This window comes from Chelonoidis abingdonii, chromosome 8, assembly GCF_003597395.2.
Source record: "Chelonoidis abingdonii isolate Lonesome George chromosome 8, CheloAbing_2.0, whole genome shotgun sequence".
Taxonomy (NCBI): Eukaryota; Metazoa; Chordata; order Testudines; family Testudinidae; genus Chelonoidis; species Chelonoidis abingdonii.
The window spans coordinates 1,792,354-1,814,492 of NC_133776.1; the positions used below are offsets into that span (position 1 = coordinate 1,792,354).

A 22,139-nucleotide genomic window follows, 5' to 3' on the forward strand; every position below is an offset into this window, starting at 1 on the left:
TCCGGAGTAGCTTTTAAAATGTGCTGGCCCAGATCCTCAGCCTTTGCGCTGCTATGGAGGTGCAGAGCCCCCTTAAACTGGCAGCCAACCGGGGAGTCTCCTGGCACAGCAAAACCTGGGGTGACAGAGCTGGCATCTAGGCCACCCTCTCACAGTCCCCAGCTTTAGGGGCCTCGTTGGAGCATGGGGGCAGGGCATGGCTCAAGCATGAACCACACACTAGTGATCCTTGCTTGCCACAACTGCATCACAGGCTGCCCTGAGCCAGACTAGGCCTGAGGCTGCTCTACACTGTGCCAGGGTTGAACCCGCACCCCCAGCAGCCCCCGGGATCAGGGAGGTGCAAGGGGGGCGTAAAGCCAACTTTGTCCTGGCCCCTGTGCAAAGCACGGCTCAGCCAGACCTGAAAAAATGTGTTGGGGCAAAACCTCAGGTTCAGACACCCATAGGGCTGACGTGGGTGCACCTCTCTCTGAGGCAGACAGAAGGAGCACCGTGGGGCCTGCTGTTTGGCAGGGGAGTAGCTAACCTGGCTTCCTTCTGTTCCCCACTCTGGCTGCTACCCCGCCAGAGATGGCTGCGTATGGCACTCTGTGCAACAGGCCCCTGGGCCTGGTGATCAGCACTAGCTGCGAAGTGTTACTGGTGCCGTGTTTTCTTACGGCCCAAGCACACGACTCATCCAACATGCCACCCAGCCCTGTGGGGAAGGAGCGTGCTCGCCACCACAGCATGGCCGAGCAGTGTTAATGGCCCCGCAGCTCTGCTGAGCTGGCTTTACTGACAGTAAACCCTGGCTGGAGCCCTGCCTGCGCTGCTGCCCTTCAGAAAGAGTATCTGCTGCTCCACGCTTTCCCTCCTCTCTCCAACTCTGCAACCCCTTGGGAAACATTGTGGGGATAGTCTCTGCCGCAGCCTGACAGATTGCCTGATAAACTTTAACGGGGAGAGTCAGGGAGTGCGGGGAGGGATTTTTAGTCACTCGCTGGAATATCCCCTGGCTGCGGGGCTGAGGGTCGGGGATCCCAAAGTTGCAAACGAATCCAAGCAGGAGTCTTGAGGGCTCAGCACGTGGGCCAGAGCTCTCCCTGCCCACTGCCAGGGTTCGGCAGAGTGGCCTGCTGCAGTATTTTACCAGGCTGGCACCCCCACACAGCTCCTGCCCTGTGATCTTTCTCCCTTTGCATGCAGAGCGAGTGACTTCTCTCTGAGTGTATGCAGGAGCTGTGGGTTTCCCCAGGCTCCGTGGGCTTCAGGGCCAGGATTTAGAGCTGGCTCTTCACAGAGAACACTGCAGCCTGGTCTGACTCTTCCCAGCATTTGCAGGGTTCAGAGCCAGGCTCTGACATGGGTCAGCTGATCTCCTCTGCCCTTCCCAGTGGGGGCTGAGCTCAGCCCTGTGTCTCCAGCTGGCCTGCGAGCTGCTGACAAGTGCTGCAGCAGGAGCGCGGAGGCGTGGACATGGGAACAAGGGCAGTGCCCACCTCCACTAGAGCAGGGAGAGGCTTCCCAGGGGCCAGAAGCTGCCCAGGGGGAGACAGGCCTGGCAGCTCCGCACGGCACTTCGTGGCCTTGGTCTCTCCAGTGCAATGTTCCCTCCAGACTTTGTTACCTGCGGATCAGACTGCGGCCAGGGCAGGAACCTGAGAGTTTGTGAGATTTCTGCTCTTCTCCCCAAAGGCCAGGGTGGGCTATTTACAGACCCATATGTGTATACTAAATTCCCTCCCCTCCCCCCTCACACTCACTCCCTGGATTGGAAGCAGAGGGCCAAGTCCTGCAGCCCTAACAGAACAAAGCTTCCTTTGCTTCAGCTCTGGCTCTGGCTCAGAGATGTAGTGGAGAGCAGAAGTGATGGCAGGATGCCCGGAGACATTCAGCAGGACCAGCTCGTGCAAGGTGGTGAGTGACCTCTCTGCAGGACGGGACCCTCATTCCTTCTCGCATCTCATGGGTGACAAGTGCAGGCACGTGGACCTAGCAGGTGGCCAGGCTCCTCGGATTCACCTGCAGATTAGGGAGATGGCAGCTGCACTCTGCTCCTCACCATCAGACCTTCCTACTCCTTGGGTTCTGGAGAGGCCGCGATGGCTCTGGTCCCCCCTGCTGGTGTGCTATGGCTGAGGTTGGTCAGAACTAGGCGGAGAGTAGGTGTCTCTGTGGAAGAGGCTCATTACCCAGTCCCCATGTGTTTGCTGAGGTCCCTGCAATGTTTGCTGCTTTTAGCCCAGCCAAAGCCCCCCAAAGCTCCAGGATTTCAGAGGAATCAGGGGTCCATCTCCTCCCACTTCCTGCGGGGGGGCACCCCATGGTCTGGAAGCTGCAGACTGAAGTCCCTGTGTGTGGTAGAATCCTGTGATGAACCAGTTGGTAGGGATGTGACCACTATCTCCTGCTGCACAGAGTCAGAACCACTCCCATGGGTGAGCATGGGGGGCTGGACCCAGCCTTGGCGGTGTCCGACTACACCAGCGTTTCTCAAACAGAGGTTACCGCTTGTTCAGGGAAAGCCCCTGGCGTGCCGGGCTGGTGTGTTTACCTGCCCTGTGGCAGGTCCGGCCGATCGCGGCTCCCACTGTTCGCAGTTCACTGTCCCAGGCCAATGGGGGATGCTGGAAGCGGCACAGGCTGAGGGACTTACTGGCTGCCGCTTCCAGCAGCTCCCATTGGCCCGGAGCAGCGATCCGCAGCCCATGGGAGCCGCGATCAGCCGGACTTGCGGACAGGGCAGGTAAACACACTGGCTCGGCCCACCAGGGGCTTTCCCTGAATAAGCGGCAACCCCAGTTTGAGAAACACTGTATTACACCTGTCACAGAGTATGGGGGAGTCCGGCCCTGCACCCCTCTTCCTGGGACTCACAGTGACTCTCAGCCAGCCAGTAAAACAGAAGGTTTTTTTGGCCAACAGGAATGAAGGATACAGCAGAGCTTTTGGGCACAACCTGGACCCCTCAATTGAGTCCTTCTGGGGGTTCAGGAAGCTTAGTTCCCAGCTTGGGATTCCCTGAATTCCAACCACCCAACTCAAAACCAAAACTGAACTAACTCCCTCCAGCCGGCTCCTTCCTTTGTCTGGCTTCCCGGGGAAAGGTGCTGACACCCTTCCCCTCTCCCTAGCTCAGGTTACAGGCTTAGGTCCTGTCCCTCACCTAAAGACATCGCCGGCTCTCCCATCCACCACACAGACAGTCCCTACTGCATCACATCTCTCCCCCCTTCGAGACTGAACTGAGCGGGGTCATTCTGCCCAGTGACCTGGGGAAGTTCAGGGCCCCCTCTCCGGGACAACGCGTCCGCTATCAGGTTGGCACTTCCCTTCACATGGACCACATCCATGTCATAGTCCTGCAGGAGCAGGCTCCACCTCAGGAGCTTGGCGTTGGCTCCTTTCATCTGGTGCAGCCAGGTCAGGGGAGAGTGGTCGGTGTACACGGTGAAGTGTCGCCCAAAGAGATATGGCTCTAGCTTCTTAAGGGCCCACACCATGGCCAGGCATTCCTTCTCGATGGCCGCGTAGTTTTGCTCCTGGGGTAGCAGCTTCTTACTCAGGTACACGATGGGGTGTCTCTCCCCCTTTTCATCCTCCTGCATTAACACCGCCCCCAGTCCCGTGTCTGAGGCGTCGGTGAACACCATAAAGGGTTTGTCAAAATCTGGGTTCGCCAGAACTGGGCCACTGACCAGAGCCTCCTTCAGCGCCCGGAAAGCCTCCTGGCACTGCTCGGTCCAGATTACCTTGTCTGGCTTCCCCTTTTTGCACAGTTCAGTGATGGGGCCGGCTATGGCGCTAAAGTGGGGCACGAACCTTCGATAGTACCCCGCCATCCCAATAAAGGCCTGGACCTGCTTCTTGGTTTGGGGAGCAGGCCAGTCTCTGATCACCTCCACCTTGGCTGGTTCCGGCTTCAGGCAGCCGCTCCCCACCCGATGGCCCAGGTAAGATACTTCAGCCATCCCCACCTTGCACTTCTCAGCCTTTACGGTTAACCCAGCCTCCCGAATTCGGTCCAGGACTTGTGTAACCTGGGACACATGGTCCTCCCAGGTCTGGCTGAAGACGCAGATGTCGTCAATATAGGCCACGGCAAAACTCTCCATCCCCCTCAGTAGCTGATCCACCAGGCGCTGGAAGGTGGCCGGCGCTCCCTTGAGGCCAAAGGGCAGGGTCAGAAACTCGTAGAGCCCCAGAGGGGTGATAAAGGCCGATTTCAGCCTGGCATCTGCGTCCAGCGGCACTTGCCAGTAGCCCTTGGTAAGATCCATGGTGGTGAGGTACCGAGCACCTCCCAGCTTGTCTAGGAGCTCGTCAGGCCTGGGCATGGGGTAGGCATCAGATACAGTGATGGCATTAAGCTTTGATAGTCCATACAGAACCAAATCGACCCATTCCTTTTGGGGACCAGCACCCTGGCGAGGCCCAAGGGCTGGAAGACGGCTGGATCACCCCCAAAGCCAGCATGTCTCTGACCTCTCTTTCTAGGACCTGGGCGGTTTTCCTGGTGACCCGAAAAGGGGAGCGTCTTATAGGGGGATGTGACCCGGTCTCCACCCTGTGGACAGTCAAATTAGTGCGTCCAGGCTTGCTGGAAAACAGTTGTCTGTACAGATGCAGCACTCCTCTGATCTCAGCGTGCTGGGCCAGGGTCAGCTGATCAGAGAGGGGAATTGCCTCCAGGGGGGAACCAGCTTTTGTCCCAAGGAATAGATCCACTAAAGGGTCATCTCCCTGCTCCTCCCAATGGGCACATACGGCCAACACCACATTCCCCCTGTCATAGTATGGCTTCATCATATTCACATGGTACACCCGGCAGTGGTGCGCCCGGTTTGACAGCTCCACCACATAGTTTACCTCATTTAGTTTCTTGACAACCTTGAAGGGCTCTTCCCAGGCAGTCTGGAGTTTGTTTTTCCTCACGGGGATGAGAATCATCACCTGATCCCCGGTGGCGAAGGCGCGGACCCGCGCCATGCAGTCATACCAGACCTTCTGCTTCCTCTGTGCTCGGGCCAGATTCTCCCTGGCCAGACCCATGAGCTCGGCAAGTCTTTCCCGGAAGGTCAGGACATAGTCCACCACTAACTCTCCATCGGGAGTGGCCTTCCCCTCCCATTCATCTCTCATCAGGTTCAGGGGCCCCCTTACCCACCTTCCACACAACAGTTCGAAAGGCGAAAACCTGGTAGAATCCTGGGGTACCTCCCTGTACGCGAACAGCAGGTGAGGTAAGTACTTGTCCCAGTCCTGCAGGTGCTGATTCATAAATGATTTTAGCATCATCTTTAGCGTCCCGTTGGACCTTTCCACCAGCCCGTTGGACTGGGGGTGATACGCTGAGGCTCAGTTGTGCCGGATCCCACATTTCTCCCACAAGCACCGGAGCAGGGTCGCCATGAAGCTGGACCCCTGATCCATTAAGACTTCCTCGGGGAATCCCACCCGACTGAAAAGGGTCAGCAGCTCATCTGCCATGGTGTCTGCTTCGATAGAGGACAAGGCCACCGCCTCAGGGTAGGGAGTGGCGAAATCTACCACCACCAGAATGTATTTCTTCCCCGACTGGGTCGCCTTGCTGAGAGGTCCCACTATGTCCATGGCCACCTTCTGGAAAGGTTCTTCTATGATGGGTAAAGGCCTCAAAGCCGCTTTCCCCTTGTCCCGGGCCTTCCCCACCCCCTCTGCAGGGGTCACAGGAGTTGGCAGTACTGTCGGACATGGGTAAAGACCCCCAGGCCAGTAAAAAGTTCTGTAGCAGCCTCTGCTGGTGCGCGCGGATCCCTGGTGTCCTGCGAGAGGGATGTCATGGGCCAGGTACAGCAGCTTGGTGGCGAAACTTCTGGGGAACCACCAGCTGCCTCCTGATCCCCCATGACTCTACCTCCCCTGGGGGAGCCCATTCTCGGTACAGGAACCCCTTCTCCCACAGGAACCTCTCCTTGCAACCTCTCCTCAGGGTCTGTTCCGCACTAAGGTCAGCCCGGTCCCTGGGCTTCCGCAAGGAGGGATCTTTCTGCAATTCGGCCTGGAACTCAGCAGCTGGGACAGGGCTGGGGACCTGCTCTCTCTCACTGGCTGTGTCTGAGGCCGCAGCCTCTCTGAGCTGTGTCCCTGAGCGTTCCCTCCCCACCAGGTTAGGGTCCTGCACCTCGGGCCGAGTACCTTCCCCGTTGTCGGGGTGCAGTGCCCTTCACCGACTCTGACTATGGGTCACGACCAAAGCACCCCGGGCATTGCTTGGCCAGACCTCCAGGTCCCCCCCCATTAACACCTTCATGGGCAAATATAGGTGTACCCCCACGTCCTTGGGCCCTCCTTGGCCCCCCACTTCAGGTGTACCCTCACCACGGGCACCTTGAATGGGTCCCGCCCACGCCCATCAGGGTCAGGTAGGTATCGGGCACCATCCAATCTGAGGCCACCACCTCAGGCCGGGCCAGCGTCATCTCTGCACCCATGTCTCAATACCCAGTGACTTTCCTCCCATCTACCTCCAGGGGAACAAGGCACTCTCTCTGGAGGGGGCAGCCCCGTGCCCACCCTGTAAACCAAAAACTCAGAGCCTGGAGCATCCAGCCCCCCAGAGGAGCTGACCTGGCGCCCTCCTCACTCCTTTGCAGGCGGTACGCGGCCAGCCCCGCTTTCCTGCGAACATTGCCCCTCGTCCAGCTGGGCCTCTACAAAGTTAACCCGGTGTGGGGTTGGTCTGCTCAGTCTGTCCTTGAACCTGGGGCACTGGGACCGTATGTGGCCCCTCTGGCCACAGTGATAGCAGCTCATGTCCCATTGGTCCCCTCGAACTGGTCGGTTGTCCCTGACGCTGGGCGTTCCCCTTGGGAAGGGGTTCTCCCTATTCCCCTTTTGAGAGGTCCCAGGATGACACTCTCTCTGCATCATAGCAGGCCTGTTCCTTTGGGACTCCTCCCTGCCACCTCCCAACTGGCACTTCACAAACTCATCGGCCAGCTGCCCTGCATGCCGTGGGTTCTCTGGCTTTTGGTCCCTCAACCACAGCCTCAGGTCGGATGGGCACTGCTCATACAGTTGCTCCAGTACCAGCAGTTTAACCAGGTACCTCTTCGTCTGGGCCCCATCTGCCCACTTGCTGGCATATCCCTCCATGCGGATGGCTAGATGCAGATATGAGACCTCAGGGGTTTTATCCTGACTCCGGAACCTCTCCCGGTACATCTCAGGAGTCAGCCCAAACTTGCGCAGCAGGGCCTGTTTGAATAGTTCGTAGTTCCCTTTCTCCTCCTCTCTCAGCTGGCGGTACAATGCCACAACTTGGGGTCCAGTAAGGGGGTGAGAACCTGGAGCCTGTCTGTTGGAGCTACCTGGTGCAGCTCGCAGGCTGTCTCAAAGGCATCCAGGAAGTCATCCATGTCCTCTCCCTCCTTACGCTGGGCCAGGATGCACTTATCAAAGCTCCGCGCAGTCCTGGGCCCCCCTCGCTCACTGCAGCCGGGGGCCTGCTGCTCCTCAGCCTCGCCAATTCCAGCTCATGATGACGCTGTCGCTCTTTCTCCTCCCGGTCATGTTCTCTCTGTCTCTCTTTCTCCTCCAGTTCCCGCTGTCTTTGTCCCTCCTCATGTTCTCTCTGTCTCTCACGATCCTCCAGCTCTCTCAGTTTTAGCTCTCTCTCCCATTCCAGCCGCTTCCGCTCCACGGATGCCGAGCGTCGCCGGGAGGATCCCCTGCTGGCCGGGGGGGTCACGATGCCCTCGGCATTCGCTGGGCTCCTCCCTGCCCTTCCTCTTAGCATAGGAATGGGGGGTCTTGGGAAACCCTCAGCCGCCGGCTGACCACTCCCAGCTGGGACAGACACTGGTGCCTGCGCTGCATCTGCCAGGCTCCCTCCCTCAGAGACAGGGATCAGTCCATTAAAGTGATCTCCTGCCTCCAGCTGGGCAATCAGCTGGTCTTTGGTGAGCCTCCTTCTGCGCAGCCTCCTCTGCTTGCACAGCTCCACCAGGTCACTCTTAAGCCTCTTGGCATACATCTTCCTGCTGGCCACTCACAGGTCGGGGTGCTCACCGCTCCCCACGGTTTCCAGGGGGACCTCTAGTGCACCAGCCCTTCTTGAGGTCACCACCTCTCTGCCAGGGTCGAGCTGCGGACTCCTCCGCCCCTGGGACCACTCGCTGCAATCCCCCGGGGGACCCTGTTATTGCAAAGTCCTTCTCTCTGGTCACACACTCCCAGGGATTAATCACCTCTGAAATTGCCCCTTCATTTTACTGCTCCCCAGTCACTTGCTGCAGGAAGCACTGTCCACGGGGTGCAGTTTCTCCCATCGCTGCCACCAGTTGTCACAGAGTATGGGGGAGTTTGGTCCTGCACCCCTCTTCCTGGGACCCACAGTGGCTCTCAGCCAGCCAGTAAAACAGAAGGTTTATTGGACAACAGGAACGCAGGTTACAGCAGAGCTTGGAGGCTCAGGCAGGACCCCTCAATCAAGCCCTTGCCATCGAGGTCCTTCTGGGGTGTTCAGTGCAGCTGTGTAGTGTCCAAGCTTGGAGATTGCACCTTGACTCATCCAACCACCTTAGCCACCAAAGGTTGGGATTCCCTGAATTCCAACCACCCAACCCAAAACCGAAAACTGAACTAACTCCCTCCAGCCGGCCCCTTCCTTTGTCCGGCTTCCCGGGCAAAGGTGCTGACACCCTTCCCCCCACCTGGCTCAGGTTACAGGCTCAGGTCCTGTCCCTCACCTAAAGTCATCCCCGGATCTCCCATCCCCCACACGGACAGTCCCTACTGCATCACAACACCCTATCCCAGGAATAAGTCCTGTGGGAGCAATGGAGCAGCGAAGGTGGGTCCTCCAGGCCTGTCTAGAGAGGCCTCTCCAGAGCAGCCACTTGGAAACTACAGAGGCCTGGTCCTCCAAGGGCCAGAAGGGCTAGTGACAGCCAATCACGGCCCGGCAGGCTCAAATAAAAGGCCCTGCAGAGACTGAGCAGGGCAGTCCCCGGGTGGGACCAGTGGAGTGCTGGGGCAGCAGTGGTGAGGTGCAGTGCTGGCCACGGGCACCTGAGATTAGCTGGGGTTTGCAGGGCTCTGGCTGAATGGGCACAGTGGGGTTTGCTGGGAGTGAGGAGCTGAGAGCTCTGGCCCTGAGCTGTGGGTGAAGATAAGGGGCCAGGCGGGAAGAGCTCCAGGGAATGCAGTGCAGGGCTGCTGTTCAAAGGGTCCAAGGGTTGGAACCCGCAGTGGTGGATGGGCCCAGGTTCCCCTGGCAGCAACAAAGTGGCACAAACCCCAGAAAGGGGGGTTGAGCCTAACCTAAGCCCCAAGTAGGGGACAGGGCTTGTCTGGCAACCAGAGCGAAGAACTGTATTTACATGGCCTTGAGCCAGTTGTGAACACCCTGTTGAGGGCAGATTGATGGTTTCTTTGCTGGACTCTTTGCTACCCTGGAAGGGGTTTGCTTTGGCCCTGCAATCTGCCCGGGGGGCTGAGCCACAGAAGACCAGCAGAGGCAGGCAGACGGCCTGCAGCAGCCTCAGGAGCAGGACGAGGAGTGCAATATCCCCCCAAACTGCAAGGAGGAGCGCAAGACGTGAGTGCCCCTGCTCAATAGTGGGACATAGCTCCAGCTCTGCTGCCCGCTGATGGGGATTCTCCCTGAAGGTTCTGAGATCTGTCCTGAGCAACTGCAGGGTAGGGTGGGGTGGGGTGGAGGCAGGAGGATCTGGGAGAACAGGGTGAGTGGGGGCCTAGTGAGACCGCGGCAGGGCACGGGGACAGACAAGGAACCTAGGGAGCCTCTGGCAGGGAAATGAGAGAGTGCACTACCTGGCCCAGTGCCAGGTGCTGCTAAGACAGAGATCCCGCTGGGCAGACTGGACTGACCTTTCCCCTGCTCCACCTGTCTGGGATCACAGAGGGATGCTGGACAGACACCCAGCAGCCCCAGGTGCCCTCTCCACGCTAAAGCAAACAGATGCAAAGGTGAAGCTGAGAGTGCCCCAAGCTGTGACACGTCTCTCTGCCCTGAATGACTCGTACGTATCTCCATTAAATGTGACCTCTGGTCACCCAGCAGAGTGTGGGCAGGGACCTTGTCTCTCTCCCTCCCCAGCTCCAGTCAGCAGCTGGGGGGGGAGTCCGAAGATACCACATGGAACCAGCGAGAGTTTGGACCCTCTCCTCCATCTCTGAGGTTGCTCATTCAGTGCCCTGCCCCGACGCTGCTCCCTTCTCTGCATGGGTCCTGCCCTGTGTGTGCTCAGAACCTGACTGCAGTGGGAGCTGAGCATTGCCTTCCAGGCTTGAGCCAAAGCCCGCAGTGCTGGAATGGGGAGCTGTGGTCATCCTGGAGCTGAGCCAGGACTTATCTCCAGGTGAAAGATAACAACAGTGAATGAAAGCAGTGTCTGTCCAACACGCCAGACAGCAAGTTGCTCTGTCTAAAAGAGACATTAATACAGGGGAAGTCCTGCTCTCCTGTATCTCAATGGCCGAAGCAGGTGGCATCTGGATTAGGTGTAGGTGTAGGTTTGGGGTTTGGCTCCAAAGGCTAAGCTGTGTGTTTAGGTTAGAAGAAGCAGAAATCTTGTGAATCACTCTAGTTATATTTCTGCCTTAGTTCATTGTTAGAAGATTTCGGGTATATCCAGACCAGAACCAGGAAACTGGCTTCTCCTGGTTTTGGATCTGACCTGGAGTCAAAGCTGTGGGTTTGGGCATGAGGATTGGAATCCAAATTCCAAAGGAGTTCAGTGGACTCTGCTGCTCTGTCACTGTTCTGTGCTTGTTTCTCCACACTGCATCTTTACGGTCTGATGCAGTTTCCGCCTCTGGGAAGCGCTGCCGTTTTCAGAGGCAGCAGATTACAGGGGAGATGTGCACACTTCGTTTTCTTTTGCTGGAGGCTTTACTTTTGTTCTTTCTTGCTATATTGCTTGCTTTGACCTAAAGTGAAAGTCGTCCAGCTGCAAGTGTATGGAAAAACCCAGTAAAGAGTTCCTCATAGTTGCCTGGCTACAGGTGCAGAGCTGAGGTTCCAGTTTGGGCCCATCTCTGGGTTTGACCCTTGTCACATGAACGGGCTTTATATGTAATGTGCTGGCTTAGTGCCTGTGGGGATCAGGTGTCCCTCCAGCGGCTGAGCTACAGACCTGCTGTTGAGGTCAGAGTTAATTCAGGCTCCTGCTAGTGAAAGTCTCCGTGTTCCATCCTTCCTATTGCCTCCTGGCCTGTCTGGACTCCTCAGACACTCCAGCGCTGTTGTCTGATGGAAGAGTAGTTAGCACATTGACTTCATGTATTTGATCACATTTCTCTTGAATGGCTGGTCCTTGCAACTATAACGATCTGCTGCTTGCTGGTGGGTTTGGTCCTCTTGGGTGTGTGTGTGTGTGTGTATGTGACTGCCATTTGTAACACACAGATCTGGATATTCAGCATCAAGAGAGGGTGTTTCTTTTTCCTAGAAGGACAATCCCTGACAGGCTGGAGACGATACACTAGAAATGCTGTTGGAGATGAATGCTTGAGACAAGCTTTGACTGCATGATTCATTCGCCAGCCAATCCATCCTGTCTGAACTACTTCAATTATATTAACTTCCTGTGAAGGCTCAGGTGTGGAATCATTTTCTTACATAAACTCTGTTAATACTTAACGTGTCTACTTATCATATGAACAATGTAGTTACAGGAATTTAGGAAGCGAGCCCAGTTCCGCACAGGAGAACTAATGACAAACCATGATCGATGGTTACAAGATGTGCCGTGGAGGTTCTGCCTTCCTGCTAATCCCAGAACATGCACTTGGTCATTTGAATTGGAGCCAGGGCTGGCAAACCTCTGAGCATGGGGGTGGGCTTGCTTATAGCACTGGCATTGGGGGGCAGGGGAGGAGGGAGAGAATAGACCGTTTAACCCTTAGATCAATGGCTTGAATTACGAAGGGTACTGAACTGGATCACCAGGCCAGCCTCCTGTCTCCTGCTCTCTGAGGGAAGTTCCAGCCTACGTCCCAGTGTGGCTCTGGACTGAGAGCTGGGCCTGCCAGCTGGTGGTTGTTCACTGACATATGTGATGTGATTGGCAGTCTTCCTCCAGCCCCTAGCACTGCTGGCAGAGCAGGAGATGGGGAATGAGAATTGCTGGAGCCCAATTTCCCCATTGCCTTGCACCATGTGGAGTCATTTACATCGGTGTGCAGTGGGTGCAGAGCATTGCTGTCCCGACTAGGCAGCATTTTACCCCTGCTCTGGGCTCCTGTTCCCTGGTGATACTGATGACACAAGATGCAGGGCAGTAGATGCTGGATTCTAGTCATGGAGCTGGGTAATCATGGGCATGTCACTTACAGGGGCACTGTCAAGTCAGATTTCACACCTGTGCAGCCCTCCCTAAGGGGCTGCAGGTGCAGAAAATCTGTCCATGCAAGAGCAGCATTAGCATAAGTATGGCTGTTGGGGTAGCAGTGGAGTGTGCTTCATGTGTGTGTTTCATGGACCCTCCCCCAGACCCTCACCTCCCTGAACCCCTGGGGGACCCGCAGAGAGGCTTCCACTGGGCTCCGGGTGGCGGAGGAGACGAGTCAGTGGCTGCACCCCACTGTGCTCTCTGAGGGGAAAGAGATGCTCAGGGTCCTTATGCCTCACTCTGTTTAAGCCCAAACCTGCGTTACCGATGCATACAAAACTCCCACTCCTAGGCCAGTGGGAAGGAAGCCCCCAGCTGCAGGGGCCGTGAGCCAGCTGGGGCAGACAAGAGGCGGTGCAGGGGAGGTAGTCCTGCCCTGGATCTCAGGCTTAGGGCTCAAGCCCTCCCTGCCCTCGCTGGGGACAAAACCCTGCTGCTCTCTGCGAGGGAAAGGTTCAGAGGAAGCTCCTGGAGCGTCCTGTTCCCGGTGTGGGAATATCCCACCTGGGCAAGTGGTGCCCTTTCAGTTGAGATCATGCTGCTCCACATGGGCTGGTCCCACTGAGCAGGGTCCGGAAACACGTTCTCCCTGCTTTGCCATGCAGCTGGCAGCCAGGGCAGCCAGCTTTACTGCTGCTCTCCTTCCTCGTGCAGTGGAAGCAAAGGGTACGTCTACACTGCACGATTATTTCGAATTAGCTTAAACCGATATTACAAAACAGATCTAATAAAATCGGGTTATAGCGCGTCCACAGTGGGATCCTGAAATCGATTGTTTGCGTCCATGGTCCAAAGCTACCATCGATTTCAGGAGCGGTGCACTGTGGGTAGCTGTTCCTCACTATCCCATAGTTCACGTCCTTGTGTTGAGAGCACAGTGCCTGATGTGGGCAGAAACATTTCCCGGGTGGTGCTGGGTAAGCTCACCCCCCCTTTGTGAAGGCAGCAGACAACCTTTGGCGCCATTTTCGCAGAGTGCATTGAGCAAACCGCATAGCACAGCAATCTCTTGCTTTTTCACCGATGGTGGGGGGGGAAATAACTGAGGAGCTGTTCCCTGAACCACGCCAGACACTGTGTTTGAACTACAGACACTGGGAGCTCAGCAAGAATGCAATAATTTTCAGAGACTGCTGGGACTGTGGATAGCTGGAGTCCTCATACCCCTCCTCCCTTCATGAGCGTCATTTGAGTCTCTGGCTTCCGTACGCTTGTCACGCAGCGCTGTGTATCCTGGAGTTTTTTATTCAAACGCTTTGGGCATTCGTGTTCTGTAATAGCTGGATACACAAATTTGTCTCCCATACACGACGATCAGACCTAGTATCTCCCCGTACGTCCTATGCTGGAGCTCTTTTTCGATTCGCGACTGCAAATCGCCAGCCGTGTGATCAGAGCTCCACGCTGGGCAAGCAGGAAATGTAATTCAAAAGTTCGCGGGGTTTTCCGTTTACCTGCCCGCTGCATCCGAGTCAGATTGCTGTCAGCAGAAGCAGTCAGTGCTGCACTCTGGGATGCCGCCCGGAGGCCAATAACGTCAATTTCCGTCACACGAACCCTAATCCGAGTTACTCGCTATCGAAGGTTTAGCGCTACTCCTCTCGTTTGGGAGGAGTTCCGAAATCGGATTTTAAGGAGCCGTTTAACTCGTAAATGGTATATCTGCATTAAACCGATTTAAGCGCAGTGTAGAACCTGGCCAAAGGGACAAATGCCGTTTGTTTGCCTGCACGCAGGAGGAATCTCGCTGGGATTCAGCTTTGTGCTCCTGCCCTCCAGCGCGCGAGACCGTGCTCTGAGAGAAGGGGGGTGGGTCAGCTCTTGGCAAGCTCAGGCTCCTGTGTGGCATCTCCAAGTGGCAAAGGCATGTCCAGGTGTGTGTCGAGGCCGGGATCTCTGCAAGGCCAGGCGTTTCCTTCTGATCTTCCTCTGGAGGGGCAGGGAGTGGAATGCAGTGCGCAACAGTGCACCTCTCCAGGTCAGCCTCTTGTTGCAGGTCAGGTGGATCCATAGGGAATGAAGCTCTAATTCTGGGAGGACAGGGCCCCCTGCATGGCTGGCTCTGGGCTCCTCCCCTGATGGCTTGTGCTACCATTCCTCAGTGCCCTGTGAAGGCTGGGACTATAAAAGTGTTTAAAAGGGAACTGGATAAATTCATGGCGGCTAAAGTCCATAAATGGCTATTAGCCAGGGAGGGTAAAGAATGGTGTCCCTAGCCTCTGTTCATCAGAGGATGGAGATGGATTGGAGGAGAGAGATCACTTGATCATTGCCTGTTAGGTTCACTCCCTCTGGGGCACCTGGCATTGGCCACTGTCGGTAGACAGATAGTGGGCTAGATGGACCTTTGGTCTGACCCGGTACAGCCATTCTTATGTTCTCATGAGCTGCACCCACCCCTTTTCCCAGGGGTGTAGCCATGCCAGAGGGCATCGCCCTTGTCCCTGGAGAGAGGGTGCCATGGAGAGCCGCCCAACCACAGGGCTGCAACCCAGCCTGAACCCCAAGGAGCACTAGAAGGGAGCTGCTCTGAGGAAGGATGTCCCCAGTGGGAGATCAGCCTTGGGCTGGTCTCTGCTCGTAGAAGCACAGGGTTTCCCCACACATGTGCAACTCCGCTGTACGCTTTGGCTCAGTCAAGGGAACTGTCTGAAACACCAGTTTATGGTGCAACCAGCAAGGAGTGGAGCAGAGGCCTCTACCAGGCTGGTCCTGCCAGGCCTAGGAAGTCTGCTTTGGTTGGATTTGTTTTCACTCAAACACACGTCTCCCCTGTAAATCATAAGCCCCTTTCCCCAGCCCTGCTGCAGGGCCACAGCAGAGTGAAATCCCCGTGAAGTCCTGCAGCAAATGCGACGTGCAAAGAACCGACGACTTAGGTCACCGTTTTTCAGGACTGGAGCCTCAGCCCAAGGCTCGGCTGGGCCTCAGCAGGATGCCCTCTGCAGTGCCAACAAGCCTGCCCCGGGCTTTCCTTCGCTCCAACCCTGCACGGGGAGGTTCTTCCAACAGGTTTGGCTGTAAACCCTTCTCCCTTCAGAGCCTCCAGCTGCTTCCTCGGCTCACCCTGGGAATGTGCAGCTCTCCCGCGTAGCCGCTGGGCAGCATCCTGCTCTCACACGGGCCGGGCGCTCCCTGAGGAGGGTAGCTTTGGGCCCTCACCTTGGGGACATTCTAGGCCCCAGGGCATCAGCAGCCAGCGTGGACTGTAGCTGGGCTGGGAGTTGAGGCCCAGCCTGCTCTCACCCACTGGGGTTACGCCCCTGGCAGCAGTGGAAGCCCCCTCTGCCCCTGGCTGGTGCAAGCAGAGCCAGGTTGGTATTTTTCACCAGCCCCACTCTCCCCTCAGCCCTTAAACCAGGGCCTGGGCTGCAGGGCCAGCAGGGCTGCATGAACTGCACAGACACCAGAAGCTCTGCAAACACCCCGCAAAGATCAGCTCTTTGGGGACTCAGTTCTGAGCAGGATCCAGCATCCAGTGTGTTCAGAGGGTGCTCAGCCCCCTGCAGAATCAGGCCCAGTGGCATCAGCCAAAGCCCAGATCACTCAGCCCCCACTCTCCCCACAGGATTGGGCCCAGTGACCCAGCTGGAGCAGGCTCTCCCTTCAGAGGCTGCCAGGTGTTAGGACCGGAGCAGTGGCGGATGGGCAGACGCTGGGTGCTGCCTGCTCACAGGCCCTGGTGAAGGTGTGTGTCAGACATGCCCCTGAACTCCCCCACACTCCTGGATCCCTGCCCCTCCACAGCATCAGGGGAGTTGCTCTGTTCTCATGGCCTCAGGTTCCAGAGCTAACAGAAGCGAGTCCACCCTGCCGGTAGCAGCTCCTGCTCCCAGCTGGCACCAGGCTCGGGCGCCTCTCAGAGCTTGGGCTGTGAGCCCAGCAGCCACGGGGAGCAGGGAGCGGTTCCGCTCTGTGCGCAGGGAGCGTGCGGAGAGTGAGCTGGCTGCAGTAGCAGGTCCCTGGGCGGGGCAGTGAGCGTGCATGGTGTGACCAGGCTGCTGAGAGGCAGGTGCCCTGGGGAGATGAGTCCTGCACGGAAAGCCCCGTGCATTGGGCACCCTTCCCTCACGGTGCTGCTACAGGCAAAGGCCCACCCCCTGAGGGGCAGTATGGGTGCATGAGAGAGCAGCACCCTTGGGGCCCTGCACACTGTGATCTCTCCTCAGCATACCAGCCAGGGAGCAGCCCGGGACTCCTACATGTGCAGCTGAGAAGCAAACTTTGGTCCCAGTTTGCAGCTGCTGCCTACAAACATCATAATCCTAATCACCAGTTCGGCGGGAAAGGGCCCCTCCCCAGCCTCCGCCCAGGGCTTATCCTCACACCACGAGCCCCTTCGGTTGCTGGCTGGACTGAGGCCTGTCCTACGAGCTGGCTGAGTTTACTGCAGGAGCTGGCTCTGGCTGCCCGATGCCCTGAAGCGTCCGTGACACCTATGGAAATCCCAGCTGGGTCTGGCACCTGCTGTCACACGCTGGCTAGGATCACCTCTCGTCGAAGCACTAATGGGGACCCTTGCCTGGGTTTCTGTGGCCCATGGGGAGTCACAGACCAGGGAAGCGAAATCTAAGTGAGTGATTTAGCACAGGGGGACTCCAGCCGCCTGGGGCAGGTGGGTGTTATCACGGGGGGCCTTGTTTCTTCTCCTGGCCATTCAGCTCAACAGCTTCAAAACGGGGTGTGATTCTGGGTGCCCACCTTGAGCCCAGATTTTTCTGGTCACTCCATGTCTCAGATGGTGGTGCGGGTGCTCAGCACCTGTGGAAATCATATCAAGGTGTGTAATAAGTCACCCCGAATGACCTGTCACTCTTCAAACTTTGAGCTTTAATCCATAACTGGGCAGGATGAACTTAGGGGCAGCAGGCAGAAATAGACTGATCCCTTGCCTGCAAACTAAAGGTGCTTCTGTGTGGGATTAGAGCCGTCTGATGCAGCTGTCCTGGCGTGTTACTCACTAGAGTAACAGTTTGTGGGACCAGAGCCTCAGTTTGCTGGGCCAACTTCAACCCTAGTGTAACTCAGCTGACATCAGTAGAGTTCGCTGGGCAGGAATTTGGCCCATCAGATACGTTTTAGGGGCCTGATCTTGCAAACCCAAAATAACCTTGGTCAGGTCACCAGTCCCAGGGACAGCTCTGGCAAGGGAGGGTTCCAAGATCTGGCCCAAATTCTCTTTATGTCTGAATATTTAAACACCGTCCTGGTTGAGTTTTGCCTGGTCTTTAACTTCAGGGCTAGGTGCACTACGTGATCTCCCATAACCCATCAGTCTTTTAAAAAACCCTTTTTCAAACAGCTCTCGTCATTTAACCAAATATTTCCACAGAGGAGAAGGGAACTGCTCAGTTGAAGAGGACAGAACTGTTAATGACAATCTGTCAGTAGATCTGCATAAATTCAATTTCAGTCCAGCTGGAGCAACGTGGTTCCCAAATAAGGGACAGGGTGAGGAATGTGTGTATCTCTGAACAGTTTATGAGAGTTCAAATGGGCTGGATTCCTTTCTCGTTTACATCAGTGTAAATCAGGCAGCATCCCGCTGAAGTCAGTGGAATTACACCACTGTTAGTGAGAACAGAATTAATCCAATGTGTTTAAACATCTGTCTTTGGAAACCAAATACTGGTGTCTCAAGAGCCAAACACAGAAGTGTTTGTAGCCTTGTCAGTTACACAAACAAGCTGTTTCTTTCTGGTGCTCTTTGTTACCAAATACCTGTGATTCCAACACTGTTGTTAAGTGATTTTTTTTTTCTTGTGGTTTAAACAAGAAGGTAGAGCTGGCTAAAACTGAGCAAGGCAGCAGCTAACATGTCTTCACTATACACGCGACAATAATTGCTAGCAAGGATAAATAGGAAATGTGCATTAAAAAGAGCCTACTATCTATTTTCACTCTTCCCTATAAAGTATTTTTTAAACTGAACCTTAAGGGCTGAATTCTGTCCCAGTTTTCTCCCACTGAAACCCCATTTGCTGTCCGTGAAGTGGCAAGGGATGTAAATAGGGGTAGAATTTCTATTTGAAAATGTTAACTCATCCAGGACCGAAGCCTATAACAGGGGCCTGCATGTCCCTCGGTGCTGCGCATTGACAGAACTACCCTGGACGTCAGGGAGCTCTGTGGTATAGAACTGGGGTACGTGAAGACCTGGACTTGTGCCTGATGGGGAATGCAGAACTGCCCCTCCCTCTAGGACCCCACCATCACTTTCCACGGGGCACTTGAGGAAGTGACGAACAGCCAGATGGGAAAATGGGGCAAGAGCCCAGATCCCAGAGGAGAGGACAATTGTGTTTGTATTGTACAAATTTGGCACTTAACTGCTTCAGTGAAGTGTGCACAGGAAAAACGTGTAGACAGCCAGACAGGTTATTAGTATTGCAGAGAGACAAGGTGGGGGAGGGAATATCTTTTATTGGACCAACTTCTGTTGGTGGAAGGGAGAAGCTTTCCAGCTCCACAGAGCTTTTCCTGAGGCTTTCTTGGGGCACCCTCCCTACTAGACAGAAGGGGAAACGACTGCACTTAGATCTTGCGTTCGTGGGGATGTTGAGTTGTGGTGACTGAGAACAGCTCAAAGAGGCTAAGGGCTTTGTCTGCATAGTTCTTGGAAAGGAGACAGAAAAGCAGTGCCTGCATCTTTGTTAGGAAGCCTGCAGAGATTGACCCTGTGCACCCGTCCTCCCCGCTTCCCTGGCAGCAGCTCCAAGCTCACTCTGAGGGGGGAGCAGAGGCTGATGAGGGCATGTGTATGGAAAGGGGGGCTACAGGTATGATCTGTCTGGTCTCGCAGTCCTTCTGGCTTTCATTTTCCCAACACCTGGATGCAGTCAAGCACCTGGCCAATCCAGACAAAATCCGACGTGTCTTTGTGGTGGGATTTGGAAGGAATTCCCTGCAGATCCTGGCATGGTTTAAAGCTGTCCACTTTGAGTTAGGACTTGTTAAGGAGGGTTATGTGAGCTGAAATCGGAGACTGCCATTTGCCTCTAGCTGGGGCTCACATCTTGCCGGGAAATGGGGCATGACCAAGTCAAAGGGAAGATCATCTGCCCCGCACCAGCGCTACTCCCTACCCACACTTTCTGTATTAGGGCTCAGGCAAAGCACAGCCTTATCAAAAACATGTGCAGTGTGTTAATCAGGGAGCTCAGCCTGACTTGGTTCTGGCTAGTTAGCCATGGGGAAAAGGACTGCACCTTTACGCTGTCCCTAAAGGAAAGCAGAGATCTTGTTTGATTTAGTAGGTGCAGCTATGGCTTTCCAAGCGCCTGCTGAGTAATGTCAGCGAACAGAACCCCTCCGCCAGCTTCTGGGGTGGTGGAAGAGAGCGGGTGGTTTTGTAAAACTTTTCTTAATGTTATGGATCTGATTCTGTAGCTTGATTTATTTCAGTGGAGAGGTACATCTAACTTACACCAGGTTAAGACCCCCAAAGAAGCAGCCCTAACCCACTCCTGGCATCTGTGCTTTAAATTCCAAGTTGAAATTGCGACTTCATTGGCAAGATCAATCCATCTCCCCTCATTCTCCACTTGGCTCTGTAATTTTGTAACAGAACAACACTGAGCAGCAGAACAACACAGCGCTTCCCAGGGGCACTGCAAGGGGCATCCGATCAGATTCATTAAAAGGAACTAAACTGCTGCTAATGAAGTGAGATCTTTGTGCATAGGCTGCATCCTCCTTCTGTCTGAGTGAGCGGAGATAACAGCTAGGGGCAGCTCGAGCTAGACAGTGCCTGCCTCAGCATTGGCTGTGGGGAAACCCCGAGGCTCACACAGGAGGCAGGGGCTCCCAGGCATGAGTCAGACCGTTTATTATTGTCAAATAACTTCCCCAAGGAAGCGAGGCATTTATTGTATTGTAAGAGCATTCAGACAGGATCTTTGGTGTCACATTGAAAAAGGGGGGTGCACGCAAGGGAGCTCTCATGGAAAACACGAGTGGTCCACCCAGCGGAGGGGCTATAGTACAGAGGCACAATCCAATATGAACAGGTACAGCCAGGGCATGGGGCCCCGCGCACAGCCCGCCGCACGCGGGCCCGTCAGCCTGTCCTCTGGCTGGGACAGTCCAGAGTCCTGCTATTAGTGCTGGCTCACCAGGGCCGCCACACAGAGTCCGCTGTGAACGCAGGCCCGCCAGCAGGGCTCCCAGAGCCCGGCCCGCCAGCGGGGCCCCCAGAGCCCAGGCCGCTGCTGGGATACAATGGCACCACAGGCCCGCCAGGAGCGAAGGTGTTGGGGATGAGAAAGGTGAACTGGCCGTCCGAGGCAGGCACCAGCTGGAAGCCACTGTACACCTTGGTGGCCTCCCCCGCTGGGCTCCCCAACTTGCAAGGCATCCCGCTGAGCGGCACCACACTGCCGCCTGGGGGTGCTGGCCCCGCGGGGATCTGCACCAGCGGCTGCCCAAAGGAGGCGTGTGGAGCCCCGGGTGGGGGCAGTGGCGGCGGCTGCGCTGGGTAGTTCATGGCGTTGATCTGGGTCATGCAGCTGGCCAAGTGCCCGAGGAGCCGGGTGCGCACCTCGGTGTTCACACCCTCACAGGTGGAGAGGAAGCGGGTCACCTCGTTCATGCACTCGCTGAAGCCGGCCCGGTACTTGCCCAGCACCGTGGGGTCCGTGCTGAGAGCAGCTGTGGGGCAGGAGGGAGAGACAGAGGTCAGTGCCTGTGGAGCAAGGCCTGCCCTCTCCTTGGGCACATGTGGGGCCCCTCCCTGCTGCTCTCCTCCAACTGCAGCCCAGCTCCTTCCCCTCCCCATGGCTATGACCTGCCCCCCCCCCGCCAGGTGCACACATGCGGTCCTATATCCCACCGCTGCCTACTGTCTCGCAGGACTCCCCACCTGCCCAGCCCCTGCCGCCCATCCCCGGATCTTACACCTGCAGCGAGCTTCACCACCGGGGTTTCCTCTTCGGCTCTTCCCTTGAACGTTCGCTGGCTCAGCCCCCCACCCCCGGGCGGAACCGGGCCTCGGGCGAGCCGCTGCCTCGGCGCCGATACACGGACCCCCTCCCTCCTTTCCCCGTGCAGCCACCGGCCCCTCTCCAGCCTTCCCGGGCCGGTGCGATGCACAAGGCGCGGAGCGTGGGAACGGCCGCCGCCAGGGCAGCGGGAGGCTGGAGGCCGTTCAGCCGAGCCAGGGGCAGCGGGCAGCGGCCACTCACCCGTCATCTGGGCGCGCTGCAGGTTCCGGAGATGCTTCACGGTCATCTCCAGGATATCAGCCTTCTCCAGCTTGGAGTGCCGCGAGCTCTGCGGGGAGAGGAGACATGAGAGCTCCAGCCGAGCCCCGGCGAGCCTGGCGGGGGGGCTCGCGAGAGGGGCGCAATCCGAGCGAGGCCCCCCGCCCCCGCGTGCCCCCGCCCCGCGCCGCACAGACCCACTCACGTCTTTCTTCAGCGCGTCCAGGATGAGCGTTTTCAGCTGGCTCAGGCTCTCGTTGATCCGCGCCCGCCGCCTCTTCTCCATGATGGGCTTGGAGGACTGTAAGGGGAGGGAGCAGTGAGCGCCACAGCTGGACCCCCCCCGGCCCGCCCCGCCCCGCAGCGACCCCCGGCCCAGCCCGCGGCGCGGCGCGGCCGCCTTTACCTTGCGGTGCTCGGACGCGGTCTTCGGTTTGTCCGGCGTCGCGCTGACGCTGGCCGGGGTCGCCGCGACCGGGGAGGAGTTTTTCTCCATCATATCAGCGGGCATCTTCCCGGAGCGCCCCGCAGCGCCGAGCGCCCCGCTCGCCCG

The 22,139-nt window shown here is 56.8% G+C and overlaps 1 protein-coding gene across 2 annotated transcripts; it reads right to left on the reverse strand.

Annotated features, from left to right (window-relative positions):
* Positions 1–20,211: 20,211 nt before the first annotated feature.
* HES1 (hes family bHLH transcription factor 1) lies at positions 20,212–22,123 on the reverse strand. Of its 2 annotated transcripts, XM_032778123.2 has the most exons (4): positions 21,993–22,123; positions 21,792–21,887; positions 21,569–21,656; positions 20,212–21,035 (listed from the first exon to the last, which is right to left on the reverse strand). In XM_032778123.2, the coding sequence occupies exons 1-4, from the start codon at positions 22,095–22,097 to the stop codon at positions 20,497–20,499; spliced, it is 828 nt and encodes a 275-aa protein (XP_032634014.1). In that variant the 5' UTR covers positions 22,098–22,123; the 3' UTR covers positions 20,212–20,496. The 2 variants fall into 2 exon arrangements, with proteins under 2 accessions (XP_032634014.1, XP_032634013.1); XM_032778122.2 differs by having other exon boundaries at positions 21,792–22,123.
* Positions 22,124–22,139: the final 16 nt, after the last annotated feature.